Source organism: Rhinoderma darwinii, chromosome 1 (genome assembly GCF_050947455.1).
Source record: "Rhinoderma darwinii isolate aRhiDar2 chromosome 1, aRhiDar2.hap1, whole genome shotgun sequence".
NCBI classification, from domain to species: domain Eukaryota; kingdom Metazoa; phylum Chordata; class Amphibia; order Anura; family Rhinodermatidae; genus Rhinoderma; species Rhinoderma darwinii.
The window spans coordinates 262,230,425-262,247,121 of record NC_134687.1 but is presented as its reverse complement, the minus strand read 5'-3'; the positions used below and the strand labels follow the sequence as shown (position 1 = coordinate 262,247,121).

The window sequence follows — 16,697 nt, the reverse complement described above, 5'->3', positions numbered from 1 at the left end:
TAATGTGGTGGTCTATCTATATAACATCCTGATTTTTTTCGCCCACTCACCGGAAAAACATGTTCGCTGTGTATGACTTTCAGCGGTTGCTGGAGAACAATCTATACACAGTTAGAGAAATGTGTCATTGAGAAATCCTCCCTTCCCTTTTTGGGTTATATAGTCTCTCATCAGGAATTAACCCCTTAACGACACGACCAATATTATATTTTTCATTCTCGTTTTTTTGCTGTCTGTTTTCAGCCTGTATCCAGTTATCCGCTACCAGACTGCATCCAGTCCACTATTGCTGTCTCTTGTCAGGCTGTATATAGTTATCCGTTGTCTACCTGTGTCCAGCTACCTGTCATCAGCCAGAGTGCAGCTACCCGCTACCGGCCTGTGTCCAGCTATCTGTTATCAGTCAGCGTCCTGATACCTGCCAGTATCCAACTATCCGCTACCTGCCTATGTCCAGTCATCCGCTATCCACCTGTGTCAAGCAATCCGCTATCAGCTTCCATTTAACAGCCCACTACCAGTCTGTCTCCTACTGTGGGTGACAAGCCTGAACCTTCCATCCATCAGGATACCATCTGCCAGTGCCTGTTCCTGGTCCCCTGGAGTAGCTGCTGGGCCAGCAACTACTCTACTGGAACCAACGCAAGAGGTAGCGACCTGGTAGCCTCCCTGCAGCAAAAATCCCTGTATAGGGGTTGGGTGAAGACCGGGGAGGCTACTTAGATAACGCCCTTAGAGGTGGCCTCAAGCCAAACCGGTGGAGTTGCTCAGTGGGTCCATAACCTGCTGGTCATAACACTGAGAGGTTCCCGTCATCTTCTCCATTATGTTTTAGGAATTATGGAGGGGTGGGAACTCCCCTGCATAGTTGCTGGGAATGTCCTAAAATATGTCGGTTTTGGAGGCAAATCTATAATATGCTGTATTTCATTACATTAATTAAATTGTGATTGTCACCCAGTCAAGCTCTGTAAAATGAGGCTATCCAGGTCATTATCTAAATATGCCCATAAGTTTTTCTCCAATCTGTTCTTAGCAGCTAAGACTGCCATAGGTTCTACTGGATGTAGTTAAAGCCAAATTAAATTGGATAATGATTAATAATCGCTTACATAGTAAAGGACGGTCTTATAGTATAAAGAGGGAGAGATGCGGTCTCACCTTTTTTCTTTTTAAATATATATTTTTTTTTTACGCTTTTCTTTCCTTATGCTTTACTGAATATTTGACATGACATTGATTTGGAGTTCTTGGTGTTTATAAAATTGTAATTCTTTTATTTGGAAAAACGGTACTAAAAATATTGTAGACCAAATGGAGCGGGCAGCACAGGCTGGTACTGTAGTGATAATAGGAGGTTTTAATTACTCAGATATTGATTAGGGTCATGGTTCTGCTTCAACTGCAAGTAGCCAAAGAAAGTAAAACAAATCCCCAAAAACTCTTTAAAGGGAATGTGTTGCCAGAAAAACATGTTTTGTTTTTTTTAGTTAAACAATTAGTGTGTAGGTGATTAAACATTGTTCTAATTTTTTTTATTTTTTCCACGAGTCAGGAAATATTATAAATTGGATTCAATTTATAATATTTCCCAGCACTGGTCACTAGATGGAGCAATTCCCAAAATTGCAGCATTGCATGTGGTAAAGCAACCACATTGCTTTATGCTGCAAAATTGGGAAAAAATCCCTCGCTCTAGTGAGCTCTCAGAATCCCCCCCTCCTTTATCCTGGCTAGTGCCGGGAGAAACGAGGGGTTTGAACGGTCTAACCTCCTACACTGTGTGTCGCCATTTTTTGAGCTAACACACAGTGTAGAAGGTTTACATACACTAGTAAAACACACTGAAACACGCACATACACAGACCTAACTTACCTGCTCCTGCCGCCGCCGCTCCCTCCGGTCCGTCCGCTCCGTCTGCTGCCGATGCTCCATGTGCACAAGTCCGGAAGCCGCGACCGGAAGTAGTAATCTTACTGCCCGGCCGCGACTTCCGGTCCACAGGAAAATGGCGCCGGACGGCGCGCATTTCAAATCGGACTGTGTGGGAGCGGCGCATGTTCCCACACACACGGCGTACACCAAAGTGGATGGAACGGGCCCCGTTCGCAGTCCCTATTGGACTGGAGCTGCCGTATTCCATGTCTGTATGTGTCGTTAATCGACACATACAGAAATGGAAAAAAAAATGGCAGCCCCCATAGGGAAGAAAAAGTGTAAAAATAGAAAAAAATAACACACAAACACACAAATTAATCCAAACGTTTTTAATAAAACCCTAACCTAAAACTGATATAAAAAAAAAATATTTGGTGACACTGTTCCTTTAAGTATATAAATGCCAAAAAAAACAAACACAAGGTCAGGACTTGAAGGACCCCTAAATAATAGTAAACGGGAGTTGGGCACTGGGGATCAAGAGATACACCTGTGCACTTTCCCTCTATGTAGCATTGTGGACCGTCTGCATCCTGCTGGGAACTAGTGTTTGAACAGGAGAGTAGCTAGGGGGGGGGCAGGCGGGGCCACGGGCACAACTTAGAACATAAACATTATCATGGTACATTGTCGTTTTGTCGTGATTTTGCCGCGAATCGCGGCAAAAAACGCGACGAAACTGCAATGTATATATCCTGCAAAAGGACCTTTAGACATAAGGTCACATGACCTTATCTCTGAAGTTTTTACTATTGCTTAGAGACCTGCTGGTCACATGACCGCAGGAGCTCGAGCAGCAGCAGAAGCAGCAGCAGCAGCAGAAGAAGAAGCAAGACTCCACAGAGAAGACTGACTGTAAGTATAAGGGGATTGATTTGTTTAATGGGTCTGTATTTAGGGGGACTGTATTTAGGGGGTTTGCATTTAAGGGGCCTGGTGTGGGGTCTGCATTTAGGGGGCCTGGTTTGGGGACTGTATTTAGGAGGTTTGGTGTTTATTAGTTTAATGGGTCTGTATTTAGGGGGACTGTATTTAGGGGGTCTGTATTTAGGGGGTCTGTATTTAGGGGGTGTGCATTTAGGGGGCCTGGTTTGGGGACTGTATTTAGGAGGTTTGGTGTTTATTAGTTTAAGGGGTTTGTATTTAGGGGGTCTGGTCTGGGGTCTGTATCAGTTTAAGGGGTTTAGGGTCTGTATATTTAGGGGTCTGTGTTAGTTTAAGTGGTCTGCGGTCGTTATTTAGGGGGTCTGTTTTAGTTTGAGGTCTGGGGGTCGGTAATTAGGGGGTCTGTTTTTATTTGAGGTCTGGGGTCTGTATTATTTTATAGGGTCTTTTTAGGGGGCCTGTTCTAGGGTCTGTATTAGTTTAGGGGTCTGTATTTAGGGGTCTGATCTGGGGTCTGTATTAGTTTACAGGGTCTATTTAGGGGGCCTGTTCTAGGGTCTGTATTAGGTTAGGGGTCTCTATTAGAATAGGGGGTCCGGTCAGCTGTCTGTATTTAGGGGGTCTGTATTAGTTTGAGGTCTCGTCTCTGTATTTAGGGGGTCTGTATTTGGGGTTGTGGTCTGGGGTCTGTATTGGTTTATGGGGTCTGTATTTAGGGGTCTGTATTAGTTTTGGGGTCTTTATTTAGGGGTCTGTATTCATTTAGGGGGTCTGGTCTGAGGTCTGTATTAAGGGAGTCAGGTCTGGGGTCATTATTCGTGTAGGGGGACAGGTCTAGTGTCTGTATTTAGGGGTCCGGTCTGAGGTCTGTATTTATTCAGGGTGCTTGTGATGGGGTCTCTATTTGTTTAGGGGGTCTGGTCTGGGGACTGCAATAATTTAGAAGGTCTGGGTCTGTATGTATTCTATAATCTAGTCTGTGGTCCAACTTTATTAGTCTAAGTAATAGGGGTTGTCCGGTCACATCGATAGGTCATCAGTATAAAAAACGGTCCGTGCCCGGACAACCCCTTTAATGTATCGTCCTGGGCCTTGGTGTCTAAATTTGTGTGTTTCTATATGGGCTGGAAATGGCTGCAGAAGTGATGGGCAAAGATGTCTCATCAGGAGAAGTCGCCATAACGGTCTGCGTCAGATGGAGAAGAAAAGAAAACGGCTCCCGTTAGAGAAGACGTCACTGGATCTATCGGGGATCTCCTCTCCTGACATGTCTGTTGTAGGTAATTCTTGTATTCTATATATTTCTGTGTACCCAGAGCTAATAGACAAATACGTGTTACCATTCTTATTGTCAGGAGGATGTGTCCCTACACAGTGTGTTACTGTCAGCGATGGTGGGAGACTGTCAGTATTTAGGGACACAGCCCTTTGACAAGGGGAATCGTAACAACCATTTGTCAATGCTCACACAAAAAGGTAGTGTTCACTATAGACGCGGCGGTGGGGAAGGGGGGCCCAAGTTTGTGGAACAGCCCAGGGCCTATGGTCTACTTAATCCGCCACTGGCGGTCATTCAGTGAGGTGGCGCGATACTTTGCGCCACTTGCGTCGTTGAAAGGCGCTAATTGACAGGGAAGCGTTCAACCCCAGGAGACCTGCGCAGAAAAGAGCAGGTCTCTATTGCTGCCGGACGGCGTGGAAACGGGATTATGGTGAGTTTGAATAGTTTGTTATTTTATCATAATAAAAAAGTGTGTGGCATTATCTACGGGGGTGGCTTTATCTACAGGGGGGGGGCTTTACCTACGTGGGGGGGCCTTATCTACCGGTGGGGCTTTTTCTATGGTGGGGCTCTATCTACAGGGGGGGCTACGTACTGGGGTGGGCTATATGTGGAGCACTATATACAGGGATGGGCTATATCTACAGGGGAGCTATATACATGGGGTGGGCTATCTGTGGAGCACTATATACAGGGGTGGGCTATATCTACAGGGGGCTATATACAGGGGTGGGCTATCTGTGGAGCACTATATACAGGGGTGGGCTATATCTACAGGGGGGTTATATACAGGGTTGGGATATACGTGGAGCACTATATACAGGGGTGGGCTATATCTACAGGGGGCTATATACAGGGGTGGGCTATCTGTAGAGCACTATAGGGGGAGATATGTGGGACACTATACAGGGGTAGGCTATATGGGGGCACTATCTACAGGGGGCTCTATCTACAGGACGCACGGTGTGTGTGTGTGTGTGTGTGTGTGTGTGTGACACAGTGTATGGTGTATGGTACGCTATGGAACTTTATCTTTGTTTATAGGTGTAGAAATGTAGGAAAAATGAGAAGCTGAAGACATCTGAGTGGCAAACTGCAGAAATGGGCCGTGACCGGGAGAAGTTATCATAGAGGTCTGGACCGGATGTAGAAAAAGAACTAGAATCTGAGACGTCACCGGAGAGTCACTTAATGTAAATGTTTATTCTGCCTCTAATCAGTAATATAGTCACTGTGTGATCTGCAGAGAGATGATGGGTGGTATGATTATGATATGATTTCTTTTTTTGTGAAACAGCATCTTCCAGCATGTCCTTACCATTGTTTGGGCCATGCTGGGAGCTGGAAACAATTTAGTGTGAATCTATATGTCAGGGGTTGCACTAAATTGAGCTGTATTTGTGCTGGTGCTGTATATATGTACTGAGCTTGGTTCTGTGGCTGTATTTATGTACTGAGCACTATTCTGGTGTTGGGTATAGAACTATATTGCTTGTAAAATGTACAAATGTTTTTATGCTCGAGTTACATAAAAAGAAATGTGGAAAAGAAATGACACGTCGATTGGTAGAGAAAACAAACATGGCAATTGGGAAGGAGATGTCGGGAAAGAGGTTGGGGGGGGGGGGCGCCAAACTGAATCTTTGCCCCGGGTGCTGGAGAACCTAGCTACGCCTCTGGTTTGAACCTGCCTTTGTATGAAATCCTTGCAGAAAGAAAGCAAGATTTATTTTGTTTGATTCCCAACTCGGCAGCGCTCTAAAGAGGAGCCGTTCTTTTTACTATCTCCCTACTGTAGTAGTGATAAAGCAATATAATCTCAATAAATTTCTAAATACAGTTTACATAAAATATGTTGACAAATGAAAAAAATTGGAGTTTAGAAACACACAGACTACGTAATTAACATGTTATATTACTGTAAACCTTCTGTCACTACTTTACCTGCAAATAAAGCCACATTTCCATGTTTTGGGTCATATGGACACCGTGCCATTCCATTAATTATTTCCCCAACTTGTTTGAGCAAATCAAACTATAAAAAAAGGAAAGTATTAATCAGAAGACGCAAAAGTATTCCTTTTTTAGTTTCATTTTTAATTAAAAAACTAAATCTTTCTAGGAAATATATCGTAATTTTATTATTTTAAATTCTATTTTGTCAATATTTTCATTACAAAATAAGTATAACCTATATTATTACTAAATAAGGGAACGATATAATGAACTGAGCTAAGTGTATGTTTGTCAAAGAAAATACAGCTTTTAAGGAAATGACTTATAAATCAGTGCACAGACGATTGATGGAAGGACTGCAAGCTATGATTGTTGATAGATGGGTTTTTTAGTTGATCAATTGAACACACACTGCATCTTTACATTTAGAGCATTAATTTTATGCACAGCAGCCTGTTTAGTGGAAAGTTCACATTTAAATCCTCCATATTTAACTGCATAGAACATGCAGTACCAAGAAAAAAACTCCCATTTGCAAATGTAGTGTGGTTATGTGTATTGACTTACCTGGTGCTCTATTTCACGAGACACCGCTCCGATCTGAATTTTGACAACCCACAGCCTCTATTGTAGAAACCAGAGGTGTCTCTCAATGCAAGTCTATGAGATCATCAAGGCTCTCTTAAACTTGCATTGGGAGCCTGACTCCTGGCCCCTACAGCAGATGCTGTGGGATACAGGGAGTCAGACTGAAGATCATGTGACTCAAAGACGGCCCAGCTAAGTCAATACACATGTCTACATTACATTACATTTGCAATCTGGATTGCTTATTTAAACTGAAAGGCTGCTATGTAATACTACATTTCCCCTGCAATTCAGCTGCTCCATTTTGAAAGATGTCTCTAATGAGATAAGCCATTTAACTTAAAGGCTATGTCCACATTTGCAGCCAAGTTTTGTTGTTTCAAAGCAGTTCAAATAACTAAAGAAGCAACTTTTCAAATATTTTTTTTCCGCCTGTCCTACTGTTTTGTTTTTACAGTGCCTATACATACCTATGAGTCTCAGTAGTTACAAACTAGAAACAAACTCTGTATAGTTCTATCTTGAATTTGTACATCCTTCTATCTGGCACTAACTTCTAGCTCCAATATGTACATTCAGGAGCTTGGCTAACAGCTAAGGGACATATGGAAGGTTCATGTTGCTTTATGATGCTTTTTGGAGCAACCCAAAAGTGTGGCAAAGTTGGACACACGTACTGACTGTTGCTCCTATGAATTGTGTACAGACACATCAGCAGGGAATAACGGAAGCACTGAAAATTATTACAGCCCTCAGGTACATCTATGCTGTCTTCAAGACACACAGCAGATTAATTCAATTTGATCAACAAAGTGTTTGTGGGAAAACTCAGTGTGGTGAGATGTGTGCAATAATCCAAACGTCACTCCTTAGTGTCAGCAGGAATTCAACCGTTTCTATAAGAGGATACCAGCAGTTTTCTGCTGCCAGAATAATAGATTAATAGGCTCAACAAGACCAAAAATGTCTCACAGCAGACAAAGGAATTATTTGAATAAACATTTTTTTTTTCGATTTGGCTAAAAATATAGGCTTGCATTTAAACCTTCTGGTCCATCTGCCGACATTATTTAATTAGAACTAGACATTGAAATTGCAACCCAAGAAGGGCAAGCCGTAAGGTTATGCAAATCGAGGAAGTAGCAGGTGTCGCTAAGATCTGCAAATTATCACATTTTCAAGCACCTAGCTCCAATCTGTGGCATGTGGAAGGGACATAAAAGCCAGATTGAAAGCAAATTGTTTTAGTCACATGAAACCTCAAATATCAGATCAAGTGGTGAGGGATGATTGTGTGATGACTCCTGTTAGTCGACGTGCCAGGTATCGCCACTTGTCTCAAACAGAGAGGGACAGAATCCTTGAACTGAGAGACCTTGGTTTATCACTCCGGCAGATCCCTCTGCACCTAGGCCAAGATGTCAGCACTGCTTGCATGGTATTCGGGAAAATATTGTCTCTGATAGAGGTGTACAATTTGTGGCTAACTTCTGGAGAGCTTTCTGTAAGAAACTTGGTGTACAGTTATCTTTAGCTTTTCACCCTGAGACTAATGGTCAAACCAAGCTCTTTAATCAAACCTTGGAACAGTATCTTAGGTGCCTGTGTTGCGGATAACCAGGCTGAATGGGTTTCATATCTTTCATTAGCGGAATTTGCCATAAATAATCGCCAACATGTTTCTCTTGATACCTCGCCAATTTTCTGTAATTATAGTTTTGATCCTCGTTTTGGTTTATATTCCGCCTCTTATAGTGATAACCCTTAGGAGGAAGTTGAATCAAATAAACTGTGCAAAGTTTGGGCTCAATCGAACCCGAAGAACTCCCAAGTCATTCAAAAGAAAAATGCTGACAAAAGACGTACGTTGGGTCCTTTGTTTAGTGTGGGTCAAAAGGTGTGGCTTTCTACTAACAATCTGCGACTAAAAGTACCGTCTCGTAAGTTTGCTCCTAGGTTTATTGGTCCGTTTGAAATTGTTGAAGAAATTAACCCTGTGTCTATTCGCCTGGCTCTTCCTTGATCGTTTAAAAGTTATGATGTTTTTCACAAATCTCTCTTTAAAAAATATGTACCACCATCTAATCCACTCACGAAACCTCCTCCTCCTGTTCAGATAGGAGATATGGAATTTGACGTTCATAGGATTGTGGATTTCAGAAGGGTCAGGGGTACTCTCCAGTAGTTGGTGCACTGGAAGGGGTATGGGCCATAAGAACGAACTTAGGTTTCTGCCTATTCAGTCCATTCTAGTCGTTTAGTTAAAGCCTTTCATTTGAGGTTTCCTTTAAAACTTAGGCCGAGGTTTAAGGCTCCGGTGGCTCCTCGTAGAAAGGGGGGTACTGTTAGGAAACGTCTGTTTCTTTAAGGTTGTCATGAATACTAGCCTAGCTTCTGGGTGGTTTTGGTTTGAGTTGCAGAGTCAATCTCCTTTCTCTTTTTGCATCCTATCAGATTCTAGGGTGGAGTATTTAAGTCTGATCAGTTCCTTCATTTGTGTTAATTTCTTGGTGTATGCAAGTATCAGATCAAGCTCATGATTATACCCTGTATTCACTGACTATTTGGATTCTTGGAACTTCGGCTTTGTCTTTGGATTAACCCTTTTGCTCACCGATGGACATTCTGCTCTCAGCTGATTTTGACCTTTGCAACTCCTGGTAATCTTCTGTTTTGTGACTTGGATTTACAGTCTATCCTGCTTGTGTACTCTGTTTGCTGATTACCCCTCTGGCTTGTCTGGTTTTCTGTTATGGTATTGCCTGCATTGCACCTCCTATCCAACACCGCATTCGGTTTATGTAACCTGGGTTCTATTCAACCAAATCCAACCTAACTTGCGGTGGGCTCTGGTGAAGACCATAGAGTAACCTTAGACTCTGCTGATCAGAGAATTTACAGATTTGAGGTAGCGAATTATTTGCACGCTTAATCCAGACAGTCTCCAGCTGCCTTTGGGGAATCGCTTATAGGGCAATTCCATAAACTTGCACTCTGGGAATTGCAAGTGATTCCACTACACTATCATGGTGCACAGCAAGACAGCAATGGAGGTTTTCAGCGATGAATCCCGCATTTGTTTTTAACGTATTGATAGCTGAAGATTAGTCTGGAGACCACGTTGGTAACGCCATGAAGAGAACCTCACAAGGGAACACCGGTCTTACTTCTGGGATAATGGTGTGGGGTGGCATAGTTTACGGTAGCCGGACCCTTCTAGTCTTCATGTCAGGTACACCAACAGCTCGGCATTACATTATGGGACATCATTGGTCGGCAATTGCAAAGGGAGCTGCCAGTAAACAATATTGATGATTTGCGTGCTTAAAGAGGCTCTGTCATCACATTATAAGTGCCCTATATTGTACATGATGTGATCGGCGTTGTAATGTAGATTACAGCAGTGTTTTTTTATTAAGAAAAACATTCAATCAGTGACCAATCAGCGTCACACACTTCTCTCCATTCATTTACACAGAACATAGCGCTATAGCTATATCGCTATATGCAGCCACATAAACACACATTAACGTTCCTGCAGTGTCCTGACAATGAATATATATTACCTCCAGCCGGGAAGTGATGTTTATTCAGAATCCTGACACTTCGCTAGCACAATCCCGACACTACAGCACAGCAAGCGTAATCTTGCGAGATTACGCTGTAAACGGTCACTTCAAACGAGATTACACTTGCTGTGCTGTAGTGTCGGGATTGTGTTAGCGAAGTGTCAGGATTCTGAATAAACATCACATCCCGGCTGGAGGTAATATATATTCATTGTCAGGACACTGCAGTAACGTTAATGTGTGTTTATGTGGCTGCACATAGCGATATAGTGTATGACGCTGATTGGTCTCCACAACGCCCACTTGGTCAAAAAGTAAAACACGCCCAGTTGTCCACTAAAAAACTCATTAGCATAAAGCTAATATAGGTCATAACTCCGTCAAAAATGATAGTTTTTCTAAATAAAAAACACTGCTGTAATCTACATTACAGCGCCGATCACATCATGTACAATATACGCCACTTATAATGTGGTGACAGAGCCTCATTAAGTGCATTCAGTGTGGCATAACACTCCTCAGACAACCATTAATGACCTCATTGATAGAATGCCAAGGCGTGTAAGTGGTTGTTTTTCTGTGAGTTGAGTTAATACTCGATACTGAATAAATCAAGATATTTGGAATATTTTGTTTCCATTTTTTATCATTTGCATATCACTAACATGTCTATAGATCCTGTGATTCCCAAAATTCCAAAACTTTTCCTTCTTGGTGTTGCAATTTCAATTTTGAGGAGTGTGTATATATCTATATATATCAGGTAGGAGGTAGCAGCACTTCAACAGATAAGGCATAGGGTGCTATGCGAACTTGACCATAATCCAAACGATCCCTATAGATACACCAAAACGAAATGATCGCAGCACTCCAAAAAGTAGTTTAAAAAATAGAAAATGTGGTTTATTTAATCCAAGTCAGATGCTACGTTTCAGTCCCATCACAGAGGATATAAAATGATAAAAAGAATAAAGCAGCATAGCAACAGTAGTGGGTGCAGGCTTCCTAGGTTGAGGCTAGGAACCCTTGTTAATGAAATCCAAAAAAAATTAAGAGGCAGCACTCCAAGGAACTTGGTGAAAAAAAATGGTGTGTTTATTCACCCTAGGCAGGCAACGTTTCGATCCATCTCTATGGGATCTTTGTCAAGGCATATATATTTACAGTATATACTGGCGCAGAAAAGTTCATAAATTCCCTCCAGTATGTTAATCAATGGGCTATAATTAATATGCTCCTGGCAGACAGGAACAAAGTACAATATGCTATACAATTTTCCTTAGGGAACCAGGTTTAGAGGAAAAGTTAATACTTACACTGAAGTCTGCACATATGGGGTTGAAAGCGTTTGTTCCACAAGCAAACAGGGTTTCTCCACGCAAAAGAAGAACTTTCACAAAGTTTTTACACTCCTCCTATTGAACAGAAGGAGATTACAATTAAGGAAAATCCAATGAGATAATAATAATAATAATAATAATAATAATAATAATAATAATAATAATAATAATATTAAGAAGAAGAAGAAGAAGGAAAAAATAAGAAAAAAACATCAGAAGCACCAAAACAAAACAACCTGTTCCAACATGAAAAAACGTTATCATTTAATGCTATTGCAACAAAATATTATTTTTAAGACAATGTGAAGATTTGCATAGAAAAAAGCACCAGAATCCTGTCACGAATTGTGCAAAAAAAGTGACATGCACCAAATGTATGTGTTTTAGAGACTTTTTACGCCTATTACCTCAATGGTTTTAATGATTGTCTAGAAAAAGTGTGGCTAATAAAAGTCATAAAATGCGTAAAATTTATTATAGACGTTGGCCAAAATATTTGTGCAAATACAGTGAAACCTCTTTCAGGTGACCACCCAAACTTGCTGTGAAAAATCGTCTTCTGGTGGGGTTGTTCTCTCAAAGAAAGAGGCCAATACAAACAGATACGGGAATAGAAAATCCGTCTCTGAAAAATCTGGTATAGATTGCGGGGTGGTCTTCTCAACGAGGAACTCTTTTGGAGAGTTTTCACTATATAACATCAGGTGGCTTACAGAAATGAAGCATTGTGCCAAAATGATAAAGATATCTGGGTCCAGTATCTCTCCCCTGTGCACCAACAGGGAGCACACCTTATTGATGACTGTTGATCCAGAAGATCTTTTTTTCCGCTGTTACGTGCAGTGGTCACGTATATGAACGTTGGCAGCCTGAAACAGGGTTTAATGAGTGCAGTGTTGTTTCAATGTGAGCAACACGGCACTCTCATGTCTGCTGAGGCTTTGAGAGGCCCGGAATACACCCCCCAACTGTAGATAGCGCAAAACCCTCTGTAGATAGCGCCACCTAAGCTTCCTCTAGGATCAGAATCCCCGGCCAGCGCTCTGGTCGAGGATTCCCCACCTAGAGGGAGCCCCCTGCCGTCTCTCCATTCCCACTGTAGATAGTGTCACCCCCCTGCAGATAGCAACCCCCCTGCTCTAGATAGCATCGCACCCCCTAATGTAGATAGTGCCACCCAAACTCCCTCTAGGAGCAGAATTCCGGTGTCAGATCGCACTGGCTGGATATTCCGCTTCTAGAGAGAGTCCCTGACGTCACTGTCCATTTGGATAGTGACGTAGAGGCTCTCTCTAAGAGCGGAATCCCCGGGCGACACCCTAGCCTCTACTTCTACCAGAGAAGCGCCTGGCCTCACTATCCATGTAAAACGGATGGCGAATGGTGTTAAAAAACGGTCAGACGGCCGGGAAATGGATTCAAATTTTGGAACACCCTGATGCAAAACAGCCAAATAAATCTGACAGTTGATCCGTTGTTAACCCCTTTCCGCCGCAGCTACTTTTGGACCAAATGACTCATTTTTCAAATCTGACATGTGTTAATATATGTGGTAAAAACTTTGGAATGCTTTTACCTATCCAAGCGATTCTGAGACTGTTTTCTCGTGACATATTGTACTTTATGTTAGTGAAAAAATTTGGTCGATAAATTCAATTTTTTGGGTGAAAAAATTTGCAAAAATTTGCATTTTTCTAAAATCAAATGTATCTGCTTGTAAGACATATAGTTATACCACACAAAATAGTTACTATTTGACATTTCCCATATGTCTACTTTATGTAGACATCATTTTTTGAACATCCTTTTATTTTTTAATAACAAGGCTTATAAGTTTAGCAGCGATTTCTCAAATTTTCAAGAAAATTTCAAAAGCCTATTATTTTAGGGAACAGTTCAGATCTGAAGTGGCTTTGAGGGCCTTATATATTAGGAACCCCCACAAATCACCCCATTTTCATAACTGCACCCTTTAAAGTATCCTAACCCTTTATGTGTTTCACAGGAATTTTAAAAAATGGAAGGGAAATTCGCAAATTTAATTTTTTCATTTTTTTTTAATCATTTTGATCATTTTTTCCTGTAATACTGAAGGTTTTTACCAGAGAAACAAAACTGAATATTCATTTCCCTGATTCTGCAGTTTTTAGAAATATTCCACATGCGGCCCTAGTGTGCTAATGAACTGAAACAAAGGCCCCAGAAGCAAAGGAGCACCTAGTGGATTTTAGGGCCTTTCTTTTCCTCGATTATATTTCAGGCACCAAGTCAGGTTAGAAGAGGTCTTGTGGCGCCAAAAAAAGGAAACACCCCAAAAAAGACCTCATTTTGGAGACTATACCCCTTGATGAATTCATCTAGTGTTGTAGTAAGCATTTTGACCACACAGGTGTTTCATAGATTTCTTTAGAATTGGGCAGTGAAAATGTAAAATTACATTATTTTCCAATAAGATTGTAATGACGGGGTAGGGAGACAGACAGGTGAGCCCTAATCTACCCACCACTCAGTCCCTGCCTACATGCATGACCCGTCCTAGGCGACGGCGTACAACTGGGCGACGGTCCCTACGCTCAGTATGTGCACGACAAACAAACAGACAAGGGTACACAGAAGCTAAGGGAAATGGGGCAGTTGCCCACGGTAACACAGTGAGCAACAAGAGTAGTGAACGAGCCGAGTCAAACCAGGAGTGTATGAGGTACCAAACGCAGAGCAGGAGCGTAGTCAGTAAAGCCAGGGTCAATATGATGCAGAGGTCAATAGTAATAGCTGGAACAGCAGAGCCAGGAAACAAGAGAGAATCACAGGCAAAGACAAGAAGCAAATAAAGGTATAAATAGGCCAAGGGCGGGAGCTAGAACCGTCTGGCCAGGCTGTGATAGGTTCTCCCACTCCTCAGCCTACCAGCCTGAGTGGTAGCAGATCGAGTCACTCAATCAGACCTAGGAGCAGATGTAGACTGATTAACCACGGGCGTCGACACAGAAGCTGTGTCTGGCAGATCCTTTACAGTACCCCCCCTTTTATGAGGGGACACTGGACCCTTCCTAGGTGGACCTGGCTTATTTGGGAAGCGAAGATGGAACCTCCTGAGCAATACCCCAGCGCGAACATCCCGGGCGGGTACCCAAGTCCTCTCCTCAGGCCCGTATCCTCTCCAATGGACCAGGTACTAGAGGGAGCCTTGGGCCATCCTGCTGTCCACAATCTTGGCCACCTCGAATTCTACCTCTTCAGGGGTGAGAACAGGGACCGGAGGTTTCTTCGAGGTAACCAAGGACAGGGAGCAGCGTTTCAGGAGGGAGGCATGAAACACGTCATGTATTTGAAAAGACGGGGGTAACTCCAGCCGGAAGGAGACAGGGTTAAGGACCTCAATGACCTTGTACGGCCCTATAAAGCGGAGAGCAAATTTTTTGGACGGAACTTTAAGGCGCAATTTTTTTGAAGACAGCCACACCAGATCCCCGACCACAAACAAGAGGTTAGCAGAACGTCTTCTATATGCCTGAGTCTTTTGTATGCTCTGAGACGCCTCTAGGTTCTTCTGAACCTGGGCCCAGACTGTGCACAGTTCCTGATGAACGACATCTACCTTGGGATTTTTGTAACTACCAGGTGAAACGGAGGAGAACCGTGGATTAGACCCAAAATTACAGAAAAAGGGGAGACCCCTGACGAGTTACTGACCCGGTTATTAAGGGAAAATTCGGCGAGGGGAATGAAGGAGACCCAATCATATTGACAGTCAGAGATAAAACACCTTAAATATTGTTCTAGAGACTGATTAGTCCTCTCAGTTTGGCCATTAGTTTCAGGATGGAAGGCCGAGGAGAAGGACAGATCAATCTCCAACTTTTACAGAAGGCTCTCCAAAACAATGAAACAAATTGTACCCCTCTGTCAGAAACAATATTGACAGGAACCCCATGGAGACGCAGGATGTGTTTGACAAACAAGGTAGCTAACGTCTTGGCATTGGGTAGTTTCTTGAGGGGTACAAAGTGGAACATCTTACTGAAGCGGTCTACTACAACCCACACCACCGACTTGCCTTGAGATGGAGGCAGATCGGTGATAAAATCCATGGAGATATGGGTCCAAGATCTCTGGGGAATGGGCAAAGAACATAGTAAGCCCGCTGGTCGGGACCTGGGAGTCTTGGACCTAGCACAAATTTTACAAGCGGCGACGTAGGCCTTAATGTCTTTAGGCAACCCATGCCACCAATAGTTTCTAGCAATGAGGTGCTTGGTACCCAGGATGCCTGGATGGCCAGATAGTGCAGAGTCATGATTTTCCCTGAGTACCCTTAGCCGGAATTGCAGGGGAACAAACACCTTGTTCTCAGGAAGGTTCCCGGGAGCTGAACCTTGATCAGCCGCAATTTTCGGAGACTAAGTCAGAATCAACAGAGGATATTATTATACCTGGGGGCAAAACACAAGCAGGATCTTCCTCCGAAGGAGGGCTGGCCATGAAGCTACGCGACAGTGCATCAGCTTTAATATTTTTAGACCCAGCCCTATAGGTGACCACAAAGTTGAATCTAGTAAAAAACAACGCCCATCGAGCTTGTCTCGGGTTTAGCCTCCGGGCAGATTCTAGGAAGACCTGATTCTTGTGGTCGGTAAGGACCGTTACCTGGTGCCTAGCCCCCTCCAAGAAGTGGCGCCACTCTTCAAATGCCCATTTAATGGCTAAGAGTTTGCGGTTGCCCACATCATAGTTACTCTCAGTGGACGAGAACTTCCTGGAGAAGTAGGCACAGGGACGGAGATGGGTGAGGGACCTGGTACCCTGGGACAAGACAGCACCCACTCCCACCTCGGACGCGTCAACCTCCACGATGAATGGCTCCATTTGGTTAGGCTGAATCAGCACTGGGGCAGAGATAAAGCACTTCTTAAGAATCTCAAAAGCCTGGACCGCCTCCGGAGGCCAGTGGGGGAGATCAGCACCTTTGCAAGTAAGATCCGCAAGAGGCTTAGCGATGACCGAGCAATAAATCTCCTGTAATAATTAGCAAACCCCAAGAAGCACTGTAACGCCTTCAGGGAAGCAGGTTGGACCCATTCTGAACCTTGGCAGGGTCCATGCGGAATTCAATAGGAGTGAGGATTTGACCCAAAAAT

At 43.0% G+C, this 16,697-nt stretch overlaps 1 protein-coding gene across 3 annotated transcripts in view; it reads right to left on the bottom strand.

The window, feature by feature from the left end:
* SEMA6B (semaphorin 6B) overlaps positions 1-16,697 on the bottom strand; it is a 467,458-nt gene that overhangs the window by 303,706 nt on the left and 147,055 nt on the right. For all 3 annotated transcript variants that reach the window (XM_075863818.1, XM_075863808.1, XM_075863825.1), the window contains 2 exons: positions 11,536-11,634; positions 6,051-6,141 (listed from right to left, as the gene is read on the bottom strand). In XM_075863818.1, coding sequence (XP_075719933.1) covers positions 6,051-6,141; positions 11,536-11,634 — 190 coding nt within the window. The remainder of the gene's footprint in view (positions 1-6,050; positions 6,142-11,535; positions 11,635-16,697) is intronic.